At 42.9% G+C, this 19,908-nt stretch overlaps 1 protein-coding gene across 1 annotated transcript in view; it reads left to right on the forward strand.

The window, feature by feature from the left end:
* The first annotated feature begins 4,016 nt into the window (after nucleotides 1-4,016).
* Nucleotides 4,017-19,908, forward strand: part of ELOA (elongin A) — a 54,683-nt gene continuing 38,791 nt past the window's right edge. Inside the window, exons 1-2 of the mRNA XM_060784252.2 lie at nucleotides 4,017-4,178; nucleotides 18,608-18,664. Coding sequence (XP_060640235.2) covers nucleotides 4,107-4,178; nucleotides 18,608-18,664 — 129 coding nt within the window. The 5' untranslated portion in view covers nucleotides 4,017-4,106. The remainder of the gene's footprint in view (nucleotides 4,179-18,607; nucleotides 18,665-19,908) is intronic.

Consider the following 19,908-nt stretch of genomic DNA (forward strand, 5'->3'; position numbering starts at 1 on the left):
TTCAGACCCGATGACTATTTAATGACAACTAAATAGCATTATTTAATAATAACTAAATAGTATTATTTAATAGGAGCCCCCAGTGGCAATATTGATTGTGCCTTCAGGACTGGTCGACCAACAGGTTGTCGGTTCGAATCCAGAGAACTGGGTAAGCTCTCATCTGTTGAGCTCTAGCTTCTCATGCGGGCACATGAGAGAAGCCTCCCAGAGGATGGTAAAACATCAATCATCTGGGTGTCCCCCGGGGAACGGTCTCTATCGAAGATTAGAATAATGGTTTCATCATTATTGAATAGTAACTACCTATACATATTATTATTTAGCAATAAATATATATATTATTTAATAATAAATGAATAGTATTTAATAATAACGAAATAATATTTACTAACTAAATAGTATTATTTAATAATAACTAAATCATTTTTTTTTATTTATCGTGTCGGGGGCAACCAGACAATTGTATTACATTTCTAACAGAACAAAACAAACAAACAGACAAAAAACACAAAATTTGCAAGTGTGGTAGTTGATTAAATGTCCTTTGACCAGTAGTTGGCCACTTGGAGTGCCTCTGGTGTTGCCGCAAGGAGGTCCTCCTTTGTGCGTGTAGCAGGGCTCAGGTTGCATTGCAGCAGGTGGTCAGTGGTTTGCTCTTCTCCACACTCGCATGTCGTGGGTTCCACTTTGTAGCCCCATTTCTTAAGGTTGGCTCTGCATCTCATGGTGCCAGAGTGCAATCAGTTCAGCGCCTTCCAAGTCACCCAGTTTTCTGTGTGCCCAGGAGGGAGTCTCTCATTTGGTATCAGCCATTGGTTGAGGTTCTGGGTTTGAGCCTGCCACTTTTGGACTCTCGCTTGCTGGGGTGTTCCAGCAAGTGTTTCTGTAGATCTTGGAAAACTATGTCTTGATTTAAGTCGTTGACGTGCTGTCTGATATCCAAACAGGGGATGAGTTGGAGATGTCACTGCTTTGGTCCTTTCACTATTGGCTGCTACTTCCCAGCAGATGTCAGGTGGTGCAATACCGGCTCAACAGTGTAATTTCTCCAGTGGTGTAGGGTGCAGGCACCCCGTGATAATGCGGCATGTCTCATTAAGAGCCACATCCACTGTTTTAGTGTGGTGAGATGTGTTACACACTGGGCATGCATACTCAGCAGCAGAGTAGCATAGCACAAGGGCAGATGTCTTCACTGTGTCTGGTTGTGATCCCCAGGTTGTCCCAGGTTGATATTGTTTCTAGCACCCACCTTTTGATTGATATTCAGGCAGTGCTCCTTGTAGGTAAGAGCACGGTCCAGAGTGACTCTCAGATATTTGGGTGCGCTGCAATGCTCCAGTGGGATTCCTTCCCAGGTAATCCTCAGAGCTCGGGATGCTTGTCTGTTCTTAAGGTGAAAGGCACATGTCTGTGTTTTAGATGGATTAGGGATCAGCTGGTTTTCCCTGTAATAGGCAGTAAGAGCACCTAGAGCTTCAGAGAGCTTCTGTTCAACCATCCCAAAGCTCCCTGCTTGAGTGTAATGGCATGATCATCAGCATAGATGAAATTCTCTGTCCCTTCTGGCAGTGGCTGGTCATTTGTGTAAATGTTGAACATGGATGGAGCAAGCACGCTCTCCTGCGGCAGGCCGTTCTTCTGTTTCCGCCATCTGCTTCTCTGGCCCTGGAACTCAACAAAGAAGCTCCTGTTTTGTAGCAGGTTTCCTATGAGGCGGGTGAGATGGTAGTCCTTTGAGATACTATACATTTTTCTCAGGGGGAGGCGGTGGTTCACAGTATCATAAGCCCCTGACAGGTCTATGAAGACACCTCCTGTGATCTGCTGCCTTTCAAAGCCATCTTCTATGTGCTGAGTCAGGTTCAGCACTTGCGATGTGCAGCTTTTGCCTTTCCTGAAGGCAGCTTGCTGTGGGATCAGACAGGGGTCTTTTTTCCCATAATTCTATGCAAAATAAGTCTCTCCAGAACTTTGTAGAGGTGGCACAACAGGGAGATTATTTAATAATAACTAAATAGTATTATTTAATAATAACCAAATAGTATTGTTTAATAAAAATTAAATAGCATTATTTAATCATAACTAAATAGTATTATTTAATCATAATTAAATAGTATTATTTAATCATAACTAAATAGTATTATTTAATCATAACTAAATAGTATTATTTAATCATAACTAAATAATATTGACTAGTAACTACTGGTACATATTATTATTTAGCAATAATTAAATACTATTATTTAATAATAAATAAATATTATTTAATAACATTATTTAAAAATAAATAGTATTATTAAATAATAACAATAAACAGCATTATTTAATAATAGCTAGGTAGTATTGTTTAACAGTACTTAAATACTATTATTTAATAATACTATTATTTAATAATAACAAAATAATAGTATTGAATAGTAAGTACTGGTACATATTATTATTTAGCAATAATTCAATTCTATTATTTAATAATAAGTGAACAGTATTTAATAATAACTAAATGATATTATTGAATAATAATTAAATAGCATTATTTAATCATAACTAAATAGTATTATTTAATAATAACCAAAAGGTATTATTTAATAATAAAAATAGAATTATTTAATCATAACTAAATAACATGATTGAATAGTAACTACTGGTACATATTATTATTTAGCAATAATTAAACACTATTGTTTAATAATAAATACATATTATTATTATTATTATTATTATTATTTAATAACATTATTTCATAATAAATAAATAGTATTATTAATACTATAATAAGTAATACTGTAATAAGTGTAATAATAAGTGAGGAGCCCCCGGTGGCGCAGTGGGTTAAAGCACTGAGCTTGTTGATTGAAAGGTCGCATGTTCGATTCCGGGGAGTGGCGTGAGCTTCCGCTGTCAGCCCCAGCTTCTGCCAACCTAGCAGTTCGAAAACATGCAAATGTGAGTAGATCAATAGGTACCGCTCCGGCGGGAAGGTAACTGCGCTCCATGCAGTCATGCCGGCCACATGACCTTGGAGGTGTCTATGGACAACGCCGGCTCTTCGGCTTAGAAATGGAGATGATCACCACACCCCAGAGGCAGACATGACTGGACTTAATGTCAGGGGACTACCTTTACCTTTATCTAATAATAAGTGAATAGTATTGTTTAATAACGAAACAGCATTATGTAATAATAATAAACAGCATTATTTAATAATAATAAACAGCATTATTTAATAATAATAAACAGCATTATTTAATAATAGCTAGGTAGTATTGTTTAACAATAATTAAATACCATTATTTAATAATAACAAAATAATAGTATTGAATAGTAACTACTATTAATAATAATAATAAACCTTTATTTTATATTATTTATATTTATATTAATATTTAGCAATACTAATTTATTTATATTAGTATTTAGCAATAATTAAATACTATTATTTAATAACCAATTAAGTGGCTGAGGGGGGAAAGGAAGGGGCCTGAGGCTGTTGGGAATTGTGGGAGTTGAAGTCCAAAACACCTGAAGGGCCAAAGTTGGCCCAGGCCTGTCCTAAATGCAAATACAAGGATTACAGTTAAGAAATCGGGGCCATTCTCAATAATAAACAAAAGCAAGAGCGTACACATATTCAGATGGCATGATTTGATGTTAGCCCCAAAACTACCATTGAATGACTTTGATGAGAGCAGTCTTTTGCCCACAGTCAACATGGCAGCCAGATAGCTTCTTGCCCCCCTTCAAGATGGGAACGTTCCAAACTGTTTTCCTCCAGCTGTTTGTGAGCTGTTTCTCCCCGCGTCCTTCCGCCTTGCCCTCTTCAAAAATGGCAGCCGTTAGCCTCCGCTGCGAAGCCTTTTCCAGCTTTCAAAATGGAGGACGCTGCTCTCTTCGGAAAACGGTTCTTAGTTACCTCTGTTTCCGTGCTTCCTGGATTTTGCCCGGAACAAACATGGCGGCGGAGGAGGAGAAAGGGGAAAAGAGGGCGGGGCAAAGAAGGATCCGAGCCGTTGGGAGGTCGAGTAACCGCCAGGGCTGTTGGGTAGAGCTGTTGAAGCCGCGAGCCCACTTCCGTCGTGAAAGAGACCTCGCCAACAGTCAACATGGCGGAGTCGGTGCTCGAAGTTGTGGGGAAGCTGCAGTCGCGGCTCTCGGGCACCACGGAGCCCAAGAAGGTAAAGAGGGGCCTGAAGCGGAGGAGAGGGAAGGAGGCCGGGCAGGGGGGCCGGGCAGGGAGGGGGGTCGCCGGGGAAGAGTCCCTTTCGCGCCGCGCAGGGAAGGAAGGGCGCGAGAAACCCTTTGGGGCAGAGGAAGGGGGCCCAGAGGCCATCCAGTCCAACCCCTTTGCCGTAAAGCAAGGCACCGTCAAAGCCCTCCCAACAGATGGCCATCCAGTTGGAAGGGAGCCCCAAAGGCCGTCTAGTCCAACCTCCTTTTGCAGTAAAGGAAGACCATCAAAGTCCTCCCAACAGATAACCACCCAGTTGAAAGGGAACCCCCAAATACCATCCAGTCCAACCTCCTTTTGCAGTAAAGACACTCCGAACAAATGGCCGTCCAGTTGGAAGGGAGCTCCAAAGGCCATCCAGTCCAACCCCCTTTGGCCATAAAGGAAGACAAAAGCCCTCCAGACAGATGACCGTCCAGTTGGAAGGGAGCTCCAAAGACCAACCAGGCCCAACTTCTTTTGCCGTAAAGGAAGACACCGTCAAAGCTTTCCCCTCAGATAGCCATCCAGTTAAAAGGGAGCACCAATGGCCATCCAGTCCAACCTCCTTTTGCAGTAAATACACAGTTAAAGCCCTCCGAACAGATGGTCGTCCAGTTGGAAGCGAGCCCTAAAAACCACCCAGTCCAGCCCCCTTTGGCCATAAAGGAAGACAAAAGCCCTCCAGACTTCCAGTTGGAAGGGAGCTCCAAAGGCCAACCAGGCCAACCCCCTTTTGTCATAAAGGAAGACACCATCAAAGCTTTCCCAACAGATAGCCATCCAGTTAGAAGGGAGCACCAATGGCCATCCAGTCCAACCTCCTTTTGCAGTAAAGGAAGACACCATAAAAACCCTCCCAACAGATACCCCAAAAGCCATCCAGTCCAACCTCCTTTTGCAGTAAATACACAGTTAAAGACCTCCGAACAGATGGCCGTCCAGTTGGAAGCGAGCCCTAAAGACCACCCAGTCCAACCCCCTTTGGCCATAAAGGAAGACAAAAGCCCTCCAGACAGATGACCGTCCAGTTGGAAGGGAGCACCAAAGACCAACCAGGCCAACCCCCTTTTGCCATAAAGGAAGACACCATCAAAGCTTTCCCAATAGATAGCCATCCAGTTAAAAGTGAGTACCAATGGCCATCCAGTCCAACCTCCTTTTGACACCATCAAAAGCCCTCCCAACAGGTGGCCATTCAGTTGGAAGGGAGCCCAAAGGCCATCCAGTCCAACCTGCGATTGCCGTAACGGAAGACACCTTCAAACCCCTCCTGTCAGATGGCCGTCCAGCCTCTGCTTCGAAACCTCCAGAGAAGTAGACTCCATCATTGCCCTCATCAAAAAGTGTTGTTGTTATATTAATTATTATTAATAACAATATAATAATAACTTTATTTTTATATCTCGCCACCATCTCCCCGAGTAGTAGTAGTAGTAGTAGTAGTTGTTGTTATTATTATTATACAGTCCTAGAACTGGAAGAGATCCCCAGAGGCCATCCAGTCTAACCCTCTTCTGCCAGATTGGGAGAAGGCAATGGTTGGGAGGTGCATAAGTTGAGTGTCCTTCATCCCAAATCATAGAATCCAAGTTGGAAGAAACCCCTCAAGGCCATCCTGTCAGCGTCCTTTTTGTGAGGCAGGAAGACACCATCAAGGCTCTCCCAACAGATGGCCGTCCAGCCTCTGTTTAAAAAAGAAATTCCAGAGGAGGAATATATATTTCATTAGAGTTGGAAGAGATCCCCAAAGGTCCTCCAGTCCAACCCCCTTCTGTCATATAGGAATAAACCATCCAACCCCTCCTGACAGATGGCCATCCAGTCTCTGCTTTAAAATCTCCAGAGAGACTCCACTGGACTCCGAGGTAGTTCATATTCCACTCTCACTAAAATCAAGGCAAAATTAGGACACCCCCCCCCCCCAACCCACCACCACCAAATGATCCTAGATCAAATCTTATTTCTATCTCTGGTGGCAGAGACAGTGTTCACTTGGTTGTTGTAGGTTTTTCGGGCTATATGGCCATGGTCTAGAGGCATTCTCTCCTGACATTTCGCCTGCATCTATGGCAAGCATCCTCAGAGGATGCTTGCTGAAAAAACCCACAACAACCCAGTGATTCCAGCCATAAAAGCCTTCGACAATACAGTGTTCACTTGGCTTGAGGTGGGATGCTGGGCATCTGGGTCTAAAATGAAGGCAGCAGTTGGGAGGTACATAGGTTGAGTGTCCCTTATCAGAAACCCCCCAAAGGCCATCCAGTCCAGCTCCATTCTGCCAGGCAAGAAGACACCATCAGAGCACTCCTGACAGATGGCCATCCAGCCTCTGCGTCAAAAAAAATTCCAGAGGTGGAGGTTTCACCAGACTCTTAAGCAGCAGCATATTCCACTCTCGGACTAGCTCTGGCTCTCATGAAGTTCTTCTTGATGTTTAGGTGGAATCTCTTTTCCTGCAGTTTGGATCCATTGCTCCATTGTGTCCTAGTCTCTAAAGCAGCAGAAAACAAGTTTGTCCCTTCCTCAATATTTAAACCTGACTCTCATTCTTTCAACCTTCCCTTCTCCATGCTAAATGAACCAAGCTTGCTAAGGCACGCTTCAGCTGCACTCCAGAAAAAGGAAAATAAACTAGTTTCAAACATGGTTATTTATTTATCGTGTCAGGAGCAACCAGACATTTGTATTACATTTTTAACAAAACAAAACAAAGAAACAAACAAACAGACAAAACACAAAATTTGCAAGCTTGGTAGTTGATTAAATGTCCTTTGACCAGTAGCTGACCACTTGGAGTGCTTCTGGTGTTGCTGCAAGAAGGTCCTCCATTGTGCATGTGGCAGGGCTCAGGTTGCATTGCAGCAGGTGGTCAGTGGTTTGCTCCTCTCCACACTTGCATGTCGAGGATTCCACTTTGTAGCCCCATTTCTGAAGGTTGGCTCTGCATCTCGTGGTGCCAGAGCACAGTCTGTTCAGCGCCTTCCAAGTCGCCCAGTCCTCTGTGTGCCCAGGGGGGAGTCTCTCATTTGGTATCAGCCATTGGTTGAGGTTCTGGGTTTGGGCCTGCCACTTTTGGACTCTCACTTGCTGAGGTGTTCCAGCAAGTGTCTCTGTAGATCTTAGAAAACCATTTCTTGATTTAAGTCGTTGACGTGCTGGCTGATACCCAAACAAGGGATGAGCTGGAGATGTCTCTGCCTTGGTCCTTTCACTATTGGTTGCTACTTCCCGGCGGATGTCAGGTGATGCAATACCAGCTAGACAGTGTAATTTCTCCAGTGGTGTAGGGCGCAGACATCCCGTGATGATGCGGCATGTTTCATTAAGAACCACATCCACTGTTTTAGTGTGGTGAGATGTGTTCCACACTGGGCATGCATACTCAGCAGCAGAGTAGCATAGCACAAGGGCAGATGTCTTCACTGTGTCTGGTTGTGATCCTCTGGTTGTGCCAGTCAGCGTTCGTATGATATTGTTTCAAGCACCCCCCTTTTGCCTGATATTCAGGCAGTGCTTGGAAGTCAGGGCATGGTCCAGAGTGACTCCCAGGTATTTGGGTGTGCTGCAATGCTCCAGTGGGATTCCTTCCCAGGTAATCCTCAGAGCTTGGGATGCTTGTGTGTTCTTAAGGTGAAAGGCACATGTCTGTGTTTTAGATGGGTTGGGGATCAGCTGGTTTTCCCTGTAATAGGCAGTAAGAGCACCTAGAGCTTTGGAAAGCTTCTGTTCTACCATCTCAAAGCTCCCTGCTTGAGCAGTAATGGCATGATCATCAGCATAGATGAACTCTCTGTCCCTTCTGGCAGTGGCTGGTCATTTGTGTAGATGTTGAACATGGATGGAGCAAGCACGCTCCCCTGAGGCAGGCCGTTCTTCTGTTTCTGCCATCTGCTTCTCTGGCCCTGGAACTCAACAAAAAAGCTCCTGTTTTGTAGCAGGTTTCCTATGAGGCGAGTGAGGTGGTAGTCCTTTGTGATATGATACATTTTTCTCAGGAGGAGGCGGTGGTTCACAGTATCATAAGGTGCTGAAAGGTCTATGAAGACAGCTCCTGTGATCTGCTGCCTTTCAAAGCCATCTTCTATGTGCTGAGTCAGGTTCAGCACTTGCGATGTGCAGCTTTTGCCTTTCCTGAAGCCAGCTTGCTGTGGGATCAGACATGGGTCTATTTTTTCCATAATTCTATGCACATGGCGATTTATTATCAGTATATGTTTGATCTATATACCAATTTTATGTACATATCTGCCCAGGATCATGTAACTATTTCTTGGGCAGAAAGAGGAAAAACGTTTTGAGAAGCCCTGATGTAAATACTATCGTCCTTTTGATGCAGCCTAGAATGGCATTGGTTTTCATTAAGCTGAAGTACTTTGGCCACATCATGAGGAGACATCAAAGCCTAGAGAAGACAATTATGCTGGGGAAAGTGGAAGGTAAAAGGAAGAGGGGCCGACCAAGGGCAAGATGGATGGATGGCATCCTTGAAGTGACTGGACTGACCTTGAAGGAGCTGGGGGTGGTGACGGCCGACAGGGAGCTCTGGCATGGGCTGGTCCATGAGGTCACGAAGAGTCGGAGACGACTGAACGAATGAACAACAACAACAAGAATGGCATTGGTTTTCATTAGCCGCCGCATCACACTCTTTACTCATGTTCAGCTCGTGGTCTTCTTCTTCTTATTATTATTTTACTGACACAAAAACACAGTATGACACAGCAAGCGAGATATATGTGCTGGATTTCGTATCATAAAATCACAAGTCGAACAAGTGTTTAGGACTGTGTTATGTATTTTTGAATGATCCGCACAGATCCAAGTAAGGTGGCCTTTTGCAGTTGACAGATTGTGATTTTGTCAATGTTTATTGTTTCCAAATGCCAGCTGAGATCTTCTGGCATGGCACCCAGTGTGCCAATTTCCATTGGGACCACCTGTAGTGGTTTATGCCAGAGCCTTTTCAGTTCAGTTTTGCGGGATTGATAACGGTTGAGTGTTTCCTGTTGTTTTTTGTCAATTCGGCTGTCACCTGGTATGGCGACATCAATCATCCAAACTTTTTTCTTTTTCACAATTGTGATGTCTGGCGTATTGTGTTCCAAAACTTTGTCAGTTTGGATTCAAAAGTCCCACAGTATTTTTGTGTGTTCATTTTCTACTACCTTTGCAGGTTCATGATCCCACCAGTTCTTTACTACTGACAGGTGGTACTTATGACGTAAGTTCCAATGAATCATTTGGGCCACAGAGTTGTGCCTTTGTTTGTAATCTGTCTGCGTGATTTTCTTGCAGCAGCTGATGTTATGATGGATGGTTTTATCCATTTCCTTGCACAGTCTGCATTTTGGGTCATCAGCTGATTTTTCGACCCTGGCCTTAATTGCATTGGTTCTGATGGCTTGCTCCTGGGCTGCAAGAATCAGGCCTTCTGTCTCCTTCTTCAGTGTTCCATTAATGAGCCATAACCAGGTCTTCTCACCAACTTTTCCTTCAAGGAACTGCCCATGCAGTGCTTTGTTGTGCCAGCTGTCAGCTCTGGCTTGTTGTGCAGTTTTCTTGTCTGCTGTGCTTTGAGAAATTATTATTATTATTATTATTATTATTATTATTATTATTACTTCACTTTATCTCTCATGAAAGAGACTCAAAGCATTTCCTATATTCCGTTCATTTTTCAAGCTATCTTCTCAGTTGGAGTTGAGATTCTGATGGCTTCTCTATTACTTACTTACTTAGGCGATCCCTCATAGCCCAAGGATGATGGCCCTCCAAGTATAATATCTTGGTGATGGGTCCATAGGTGTCTGTGGAGCCCTATTCTTGATCTGCACGTTCTTCCACAGTGAGGACATCTGTTTCCAGTTGGAAGGCGGTCCCGGTCAGGGTTGGCTCAATGCACCTTCCTCTTGACACATTTCTCCCTTTCGCTCTCCATTTGTGCCTCTTTGAATTCCGCAACACTGCTGGTCACAGCTGACCTCCAGTTAGAGCGCTTAATGGCTAGGGCTTCCCAATTCTCGGTGTCTACGCCACAGTTTTTAAGGTTGGCTTTAAGCCCATCTTTAAATATCTTTTCTTGTTTACCAACATTACATTTCTCATTCTTGAGTTGGGAATAGAGTAACTGCTTTGGGAGACGGTGATCGGACGTTGGGACAATGTGGCCAGTCCAGTGGAGTTGATGACACAGGAGCATTGCTTCAGTGCTGGTGGTCTTTGCTTTTTCCAGCATGCTGACATTTGTCTGTCTGTCTTCCCAAGAGATTTGCAGGATTTTTTGGAGGCAACGCTGATGGAATCGTTCCAGGAGTTGAGTGTGACGTCTGTAGACAGTCCACGTTTCGCAGGCGTATAGCAAGGTTGGGAGGACAATAGCTTTATAAACAAGCACCTTAGTCTCTCAATGGATGTCCCAATCCTCAAACACTCTCTGCTTCATTCGGAAAAATGCTGCACTCACAGAGCTCAGGCGGTGTTGTATTTCAGTTTCAATGTTGATTTTTGTGGAGAGGTGGCTACCAAGGTAGCAGAAATGGTCTAATGTTACACCATTAAACTGTATTTTTGGCATTGCAGAGGGATTGGCTGGTGAGTACTGGAAGAGCACTTTGGTTTTCTCAATGTTCAATGAGAGGCCAAGCTTCTCGTATGTTTCTGCAAAGGTGTTTAGATTAGCTTGTAGGTCTTCTTCTGAAAGTACACAGACTACTTAGCCTCTTTATTAGTTCATGTGTTGAACAAAGTTTCACCAGGGTTTCTGTGTTAGAAAGTGGAGGGGGGTCTCCCTTTTTACCTCCAGAAGTGGGATGTTGAAGGTTGCCACACTTCCCCAAAATCATGGAGGTGGGAGGAGAAGGGTTCTGAAGAAATGCTCCTTCCTAGTTTTGCCTGAACTATCGCAAGCCTTTAATACATCCCTTTGGCTTCGTATGGAATCAGTACTACCTTCTGGTTAAAAAGGATGGTGAATTGTGCTTTTTAGGATCTCTTGGCTGTGTGAATGGAAGAGAGATGTTAATTGTGGGAAGAGATAACCTTGCAAAGTGACCTTCAGTAAAGGACTTGACCAAGAAACCTAATGGCCTGAGACAGAGCAATCTGGTCCCATCCCAGGCAAAAGACATAGTGCCCAAAGTCAGCTCTGTTTGTAAGTCATAAAACCCCAGAAGTTCGCCTTTGTTTTCATATAGTATAAATGCAGTCATAATAGAGAAGTTAGAATTGGTTGTGCCTTTTGTGACACACCAGATCTGTTGCCATTTCACACTTCCTAATGGTGGAGTTGGTCCATCTTCAACGCACACAAAGAAATATGCAGGTACAGGAAGACTGATAATGGATTTATTTATTTTGTGTCAAAAACATTGCATAAATAACGAAGTATAAAACTAATAAAATAGAGGGAACACATTAATTTATTAATGTATTTATTAATTGTACTTGTATACCGCTTTTCTTATCCCTGGAGGGACTCAAAGCAGTTCCCAACATAATCAATGGCAAAATTCAAAGCCTTATATGCATAAAATGTCAACAATGACAATAGATTAAAACCATCTAAATTATAAAACTATAAAACAAATATCACACACACACTACATAAAACATTTAGGCAGCTAAATAATTTTAGACCAAAAACGGGCAACAGTGACAGTATTGTCTGTAGCTTTAAACAGTTCTTCCTCTGTGCATGAGGCAGGGCATTGTGGACATAGAGATGCTGAGTTGTTTGTTCTGCTCCACAGTCGCACAAGGTGGAGGATTCTTCTAGGTAGTACCATTTTGGCAGGTTGTCTTTTGATCTGCCCACTCCACTTCTGAATCTGTTCAGGGACTTCCAAGTTGTCCATTCTTGGTTTGCCCCTGAAGGAAGGCCCTTGTAGGGGGCCATCCAATTGGGATTTCCTGGATTAGCTGCCCAGGGAGACACTCTTGCTGTTGATGGGGGAACACCAAGAGGCGTGGTGGTTCTTGTGAAGCTTTTCCTTGATTTGAGTCTACTGGGAGGAGGCTGATAGCCATGCAGTGGGTGGCTTTCACAGTGGATGTTGACAAGCTGGAATGTGTCCAGAGGTGGGCGACTAAAATGATCAAGGGTCTGGAGAACAAACCCTATGAGGAGCGGCTTAAAGAGCTGGGCTTGTTTAGCCTGCAGAAGAGAAGGCTGAGAGGAGACATGATGGCCATGTACAAATATGTGAGGGGAAGTCATAGGGAGGAGAGAGCAAGCTAGTTTTCTGCTGTCCTGGATACTAGGACACAAAACAATGTCTTCAAACTACAATAAAGGAAATTACACCTGAACATGAGGAAGAAATTCCTGACTGTAAGAGCTGTTCTAAAGTCTTTGGCTGTGTGGATCATAACAAATTGTGTCAAGTTCTTGGTGGTATGGGCATACTAAATCACCTTGTCTCTCTCCTGAGAAATCTGTACAAGGACCAAGTAGCAACAGTAAGAACTGACCATGGAACAACAGACTGGTTCAAGATTGGGAAAGGCATACGACAGGGTTGTATACTCTCACCCAACCTATTCAACTTGTATGCAGAACACATCATGCGATGTGCGGGGCTTGAGGAATGCAAGGCTGGGGTGAAAATTGCTGGAAGAAACATTAACAACCTTAGATATGCAGATGGCACCACTTTGATGGCCGAAAGCGAGGAGGAGCTGAGGAGCCTTCTAACCAAGGTGAAAGAAGAAAGCACAAAAGCTATGTTGCAGTTGAACATAAAAAAAAAAATCCCAAGATTATGGCAACAAGAATGATTGGCAACTGGGAAATAGAGGGAGAAAACGTGGAAGCAGCGACAGACTTTGTATTTCTAGGTTCAAAGATTACTGCAGACGCAGACTACAGCCAGGAAATCAGGAGACGCTTACTTCTTGGGAGGAGAGCAATGACCAATCTCGATAAAATAGTGAAGAGTAGAGACATCGCACTGACAAAGAAGATCCGCATAGTTAAAGCAATGGTATTCCCCATAGTCACCTATGGATGTGAGAGCTGGACCATAGGGAAGGCTGAGCGAAGGAAGATAGATGCTTTTGAACGGTGGTGTTGGAGGAAGGTTCTGAGAGTGCCTTGGACCGCAAGAAGATCCAACCAGTCCATACTTCAGGAAATAAAACCCGACTGCTCATTGGAGGGAAGGATAGTAGAGGCAAAGATGAAGTACTTTGGCCACATCATGAGAAGAAAGGGAAGCTTAGAGAAGACAATGATGCTGGGGAAAAGGGAAGAGGGGCCGACCAAGGGCAAGGTGGATGGATGGCATCGTTGAAGTGACTGGCTTGACCTTGAAGGAGCTGGGGGTGGTGGCGGCCGACAGGGAGCTCTGGCGTGGGCTGGTCCATGAGGTCACGAAGTTTCAGAAATGACTGAATGAATGAACAACAAGAAACCTTCTGAAAAGTTTCTTACGATCTCCATAAGTTTGAAAGAAGCTGAAGGCACACACCAACAATGAATGGCTCTTTGAATAATGGATGGGAAGGCTATATCTTTATTATCCTGGGCTTCTAGAAGGCATCCCCCCCCCAATTATTTGTAAATCAATACTGTATAATTTTGCAACTTCTGAATGCTTTGTCATGTCGTTTTCATGGAACTGATTTGAAAGATAGGAAGAGTGAACAGATGTGCCTTGCTTTCTTTATTACCTGAACATATATTAGGAAGAAACAAGTGCTGGGAAGGAAGCACCTTATCTCTGGCACACTTCCTTGTGATATCAAATCAGTAAACAAAGAGACTTAGTTGCTGAAGTGTGGTTGCTTCCTGTTTTTAAAAGGGATTTGGTTTTATGCAGCTTTCACGGAATGATTCTATGATGCTTCTGCCACCTCAACAACTTTGAAATCAGTTGATATGTTCCGTTGGAACTCTTGAATTTCTAATACCATTGTTACAATAATTTGGAGGCATTGTCTCCTGCACTGTGCTTATAATATAATATAATATAATATAATATAATATAATCTATTGTATATACATATAATATTGATAATATTACATAATCTATTGTATATACATATAATATTGATAATATTATAATGTAATACAATATAATACTACTAATAATATGATATTGTAATTATATATTTTATATTAAAAGTAATATTACAGTATAATGTTATAGTACAATGTAATATATAATATTAATATTGTGATATGGTAATAATATAATATATTGTATTTACTTTTTACTTATAAGCTGCTCTGAGTCTCCTTTGGGGTGAGAAGGGCGGCATATAAATGTCATATAGATAGATAGATAGATAGATAGATAGAGTTATAATTTGGTGCCATTGTAATTGCCATTCTCTGCTTTGTGGAATTGGTAGTTTGGTGAATATTTTGGAAAGTGCCCTGAAAAGCGAGGGATTTTGAGTACTTTGGGAATTGTGGCTGGTGTGTGATTGCAATTCCACATTCTTCACCAAACTACAAATCCCAATATTCCCCAGGGCTGAGCCATAGCAGTTAAAACCTAGCTGTGATCTTACTTGGGAGAACAGCTGGTTTTTTCACTTGGTGTCGGAATAAGACCAGTGCTCATATCTGCCGGCTTTCCAAGAAGAGAGCATTCCACAAGTGGAAGGCTACAGCTGACAAATCCCTCTCGAATCTCCATGTGTTACACTTTTAGATCTCAGTGGTCAGGTAAACGGACATGGAAGTGCTAAGTACCAGTCGGATATGACAAGTATGTATGTCTCCTTTCCAAAATGCCAATTCTTGCAGCAGCTTATTGGGAAGAAACTATGACTGTGTCATGAGTACTTTTTAAACCAAGTTCTTTTTTATTGCAGTTTTCAATGTGAGGGTATATCACAACTTTTGCAGAACTTTTACACATACAGACATATGTAACTACATTATATTCACAAACAACAGTTACAGTTACATTGACTAACAAACAAACAAAGGGCAATTACATTTTTACTGAAGCATTTACACATATGAACATTCATCCATCCTCATGCATCCAAATATTGTTGTTGTTGTTCATTCGTTCAGTCGTCTCCGACTCTTCGTGACCTCATGGACCAGCCCACGCCAGAGCTCCCTGTCGGCCGTCACCACCCCCAGCTCCTTCAAGGTCAGTCCAGTCACGTCAAGGATGCCATCCATCCATCTTGCCCTTGGTTGGCCCCTCTTCCTTTTGCCTTCCACTTTCCCCAGCATAATTGTCTTCTCTAGGCTTTGCTGTCTCCTCATGATGTGGCCAAAGTACTTCAACTTTGTCTCTAGTATCCTTTCCTCCAATGAGCAGTTGGGCTTTATTTCCTGGAGGATGGACTGGTTGGATCTTCTCGCAGTCCAAGGCACTCTCAGAACTTTCCTCCAACACCACAGCTCAAAAGCATCGATCTTCCTTTGCTCAGCCTTCCCTAAGGTCCAGCTCTCACATCTGTAGGTTACTACAGGGAATACCATGGCTTTGACTAGGCAATGGATCTTTGTTGCCAGTGTGATGTCTCTACTCTTTACTATTTTATCGAGATTGGACATTGCTCTCCTCCCAAGAAGTAAGCGTCTTCTGATTTCCTGGCCACAGTCTGCATCTGCAGTAATCTTTGCACCTAGAAATACAAAGTCTGTCGCTGCCTCCACGTTTTCTCGCTCTATTTCCAAGTTGCCAATCATTCTTGTTGCCATAATCTTGGTTTTTCTTTATGTTCAACTGCAACATAGGTTTTGCGCTTTTTTCTTTCACCTTGATTAGAAGGCTCCTCAGCTCCTCCTCACTTTCGGCCATCAAAGTGGTGTCATCTGCATATCTGAGGTTGTTAATGTTTCTTCCAGCAATTTTTACCCCAGCTTTGCATTCGTCAAGCCCCGCACATCGCATGATGTGTTCTGCATACAAGTTGAATAGGTTGGGTGAGAGGATGCAGCCTTGCCGTACGCCTTTCCCAATCTTGAACCAGTCTGTTGTTCCGTGGTCAGTTCTTACTGTTGCTACTTTGTCCTTGTACAGATTCCTCAGGAGAGAGACAAGGTGGCTTGGTATGCCCATCCCACCAAGAACTTGCCACAATTTATTATGATCCACACAGTCAAAGGCTTTAGAATAGTCGATGAAGCAGAAGTAGATGTTTTTCTGAAACTCCCTGCCTTTCTCCATTATCCAGCCATATCCTTTTCTCTCTCTTTGGAGAGAAAGGCCAGACCCAGCTTCCCTGCAGCCTGCCAACACACAGTTCCAAAACTCCCATAATACCTAAAACTTTTAAAATGCCAAAATGCTAAGGATCAGATCCCTGTTTTTCATACAGCAAAACCTGACGCCCTGCACATAATAGAAGACTCCAAAATCTCACACTTTCCTCTCCCATTGAGAGAAGGAGGCATGCACCATCTCTGTCCTTCCCATGGACCAGAGGGGCAGGTGAACAGCTCTTCTTTCTGTCACACTTTTTGGAATGTAATAAGGTCTCTTATATAGCAATATTTTTGCTGATATTGTCCCAAAGTTGTAAATTAATGATAGACATCTTCCATCCTGGAATATGTTGACTCCATCTCGATTTCCTGGCCAGATGTTGATGCTTCTTGATTGGTGTTAGCCTTGTGTTGACTTCCTTCTTATCATTGTAAACATTTATCTTATTATTGTCACAGTTTTTATCACAGTTTACCATTTCAGCAACTTTTAATTACAGACCAGCAAGCAGGCAGTTAGTAATTGCAGACCTTAATATTTTAGAATGGTGTCTCCAAAATTATTAGCTCTCATTCATTCATTTGTTTCATTCAATTCCATTCATATCCATATATCATATTTCATCCACATTTATCAAATCTGCACATGATATTTCTTGTGACAACTGCATGAAAAATCCCAGCTCTCCATTTTTCGAACACCTTTACTCCCTTAATAATGAGTAAATTTCAAAACAAAAACAACATTTTGGGTAGTACTCTCTCCCTCTGGAGGCCAGAACCGCCCCATCCATCCTAACATTTAGGAAACGGGTGAAGACGTGGCTGTGGAGTCAGGCCTTCGATGATTGAGACAACACTATAGGACCCTGGATGGAAGTTGATATAGATCCATCTTAATAGGACGACTGACCACTGTAGTTTTATATATAGTGTTTTTAAAGTTGTTTTTGTAATTGTGATATATGATATTTTAATGAGTGTATATGTTTTTTATGGCTGGAAACCGGGCTGAGTCCCTCAATGAGGTTGAGAAGCTCGGTATAGAAAACTCTGAAATAAATAAATAAATATTTTTTTTTATAACTGCTGTCCTCCCTAACCAGTCTTTGCCAGTTTACAAGATCCCTTTTGATTTCCTTCCATGTTTTGTTGTAATTATTTTGGTAAAGGTTACTATATTTGTTGGTTAGCCGTAGTCCGAGATACCTTACTTTTGACACTACCTTACAATTAGTTAATTTCTCCAATTTAACAATATTTCTTATAGATAGGTTCTTAGTTGCAAATACCGATTTCTCCTTATTATTTTTTTTAAAAAAGGTTTCCCTTGTCATTAAACCTAGTTGTGTCCGACTCTGGAGTTGGTACTCATCTCCATAGGAGGAGCCCCCGGTGGCACAGTGGGTTAAACCCCTGTGCTAGCAGGACTGAAGACCGACAGGGCTTAGGTTTGAATCCGGGGAGAGGCGGATGAGCTCCCTCTATCAGCTCCAGCTCCTCATGCGGGGACATGAGAGAAGCCTCCCACAAGGATGACAAAAACATCAAAATCATCCAGCCGTCCCCTGGGCAATGTCCTTGCAGATGACCAATTCTCTCACACCAGAAGCGACTTGCTCCTGACACGACAAAAAACAAACAAACAAAAAACTAATCTCCCTTTCTAAGTCAAAGAGCTGGCATTGTCCACAGCCACCTGCATGGAGGGCCGTTACCTTCCCGCAGAAATGGTACCTATTGATTTACTCACATTTGCATGTTTTCAAACCTTTATGTATTGCAGCACCCAAAATCCACAAGCTGACCATAAGATCCTGGAAGTCATAATTCCCAAATTAGCTTTTTTTTCTTAAGCCTTTTACCTACTTGGCTCAGCACATTTGAGCCAGTGTGCCTTATCTTTGATCTGACTAGGCTTGAATACTAGCGTGATTTTAGGTGCCAGTGTTGTTGGTTCTGGATCAGGCAGCTACTTAAGTTGGGCTGCCTCTGACACCGGCTGTGCCACAGCCCTACAAACACTCAGGTGAGGAATCTTAAGTCTTCCAGATGTTTTGGACAACAGTTCTGCCTTTTTCTTATCATTGGCTGTTCTCCAGTCAGGCTTATGGGAGTTGTAGTGCTCTGTGACTGGCATCTTAACAACCTGATGGGCTTGAATCCACCTCTTGTAAAGAAAACCCCTTTCACTCTGTGTCCTTTCATTTTTGCAGCTAATGAAGAATTTGAAGAGGCTATCCGAGCTGCCCATCACTGTTGATATTCTTCTGGTAAGAGCTCTTTTGTCACAGTATTTTTCCTGTTTGGTTGCTGTGGTAATTCTGAGTACCATTGAGAAGATGGCAGTCATGTGGGTTGGGAGCACTGCACACTTGGTCAGAGGTATGCAACTTGTTTTGATATACAACTGCAGTCTCCAGAAACAGTCATGTATGCAGATTGTGGGCGCTCTTGGATGTGGCCCTTTCAGGGGAGATGTAATCAAAATCCCAATGAGAAGACATGTCTTTGGCCCTAGCTGGAGAAAGCAGATCACTCCCAAATGGTCCATATTCTGGTTATATACCGATTGTATTATTATAATGAACTGCACATGGGGATGCCCATGAAAGCAGTTCAGAAACTGCAGGTAGTACAAAAGACAATACTGAGAACGTCAATGGTGTTTGGAACATATTACAGCAGTGGTTCTCAACCTTTTTAACGCTGTGACCCCTTAATACAATTCCTCATGTTGTGGTGACCCCCAACCATAATATTATTTTCATTTTGACTTCATTACTGTCATTTTGCTACTGGAGTCCTCGGTGGCGCAGTGGGTTAAACCCTTGTGCCGGCAGGACTGAAGACCGACAGGTCGCAGGTTCGAATCCGGGGAGAGGCAGATGAGTTCCCTCCATCAGCTCCAGCTCCTCATGTGGGGACATGAGAGAAGCCTCCCACAAGGATGATAAAACATCAAATCATCCGGGCGTCCCCTGGGCAACGTCCTTGCAGACGGCCAATTCTCTCACACCAGAAGCGACTTGCAGTTTCTCAGGTCGCTCCTGACATGACAAAAAAAATTGCTACTGTTACGAATTGTAATGTACATATCTGATATGCAGGCTGAATTTTCATTATTTATTTATTTACAGTATTTGTATACCACTTTTCTCACCCCGAAGGGGACTCAAAGCGGTTTCCACATAGGTAATGGCAAAATTCAATGCCAGCACAACAATTACAATTATACAATTACATGTAGACATAAATCAAATTAAAATACACCCATAAACAGTAGAACCATCAGTAAAACAGTCTCATCCGTCGAATCGCCGTTCCAGTCATTGTCTTTCAAAAATGCTGGATAGATTTGTTTCTACTGCCCTAAGGCCTGGTCCCAAAATCATGTTTTCAATGTTTTCCTAAAACCCAGGAGCGAGGGAACGGATCTTACCTCATTTGGGAGAGTGTTCCATAGGGGGGGGGGGGCACTGCTGGGAAGGCCCTGTCTCTCGTTCCCGACAGGCAC

This window comes from Anolis sagrei, chromosome X (assembly GCF_037176765.1).
Source record: "Anolis sagrei isolate rAnoSag1 chromosome X, rAnoSag1.mat, whole genome shotgun sequence".
In the NCBI taxonomy this organism is placed as follows: Eukaryota; Metazoa; Chordata; class Lepidosauria; order Squamata; family Dactyloidae; genus Anolis; species Anolis sagrei.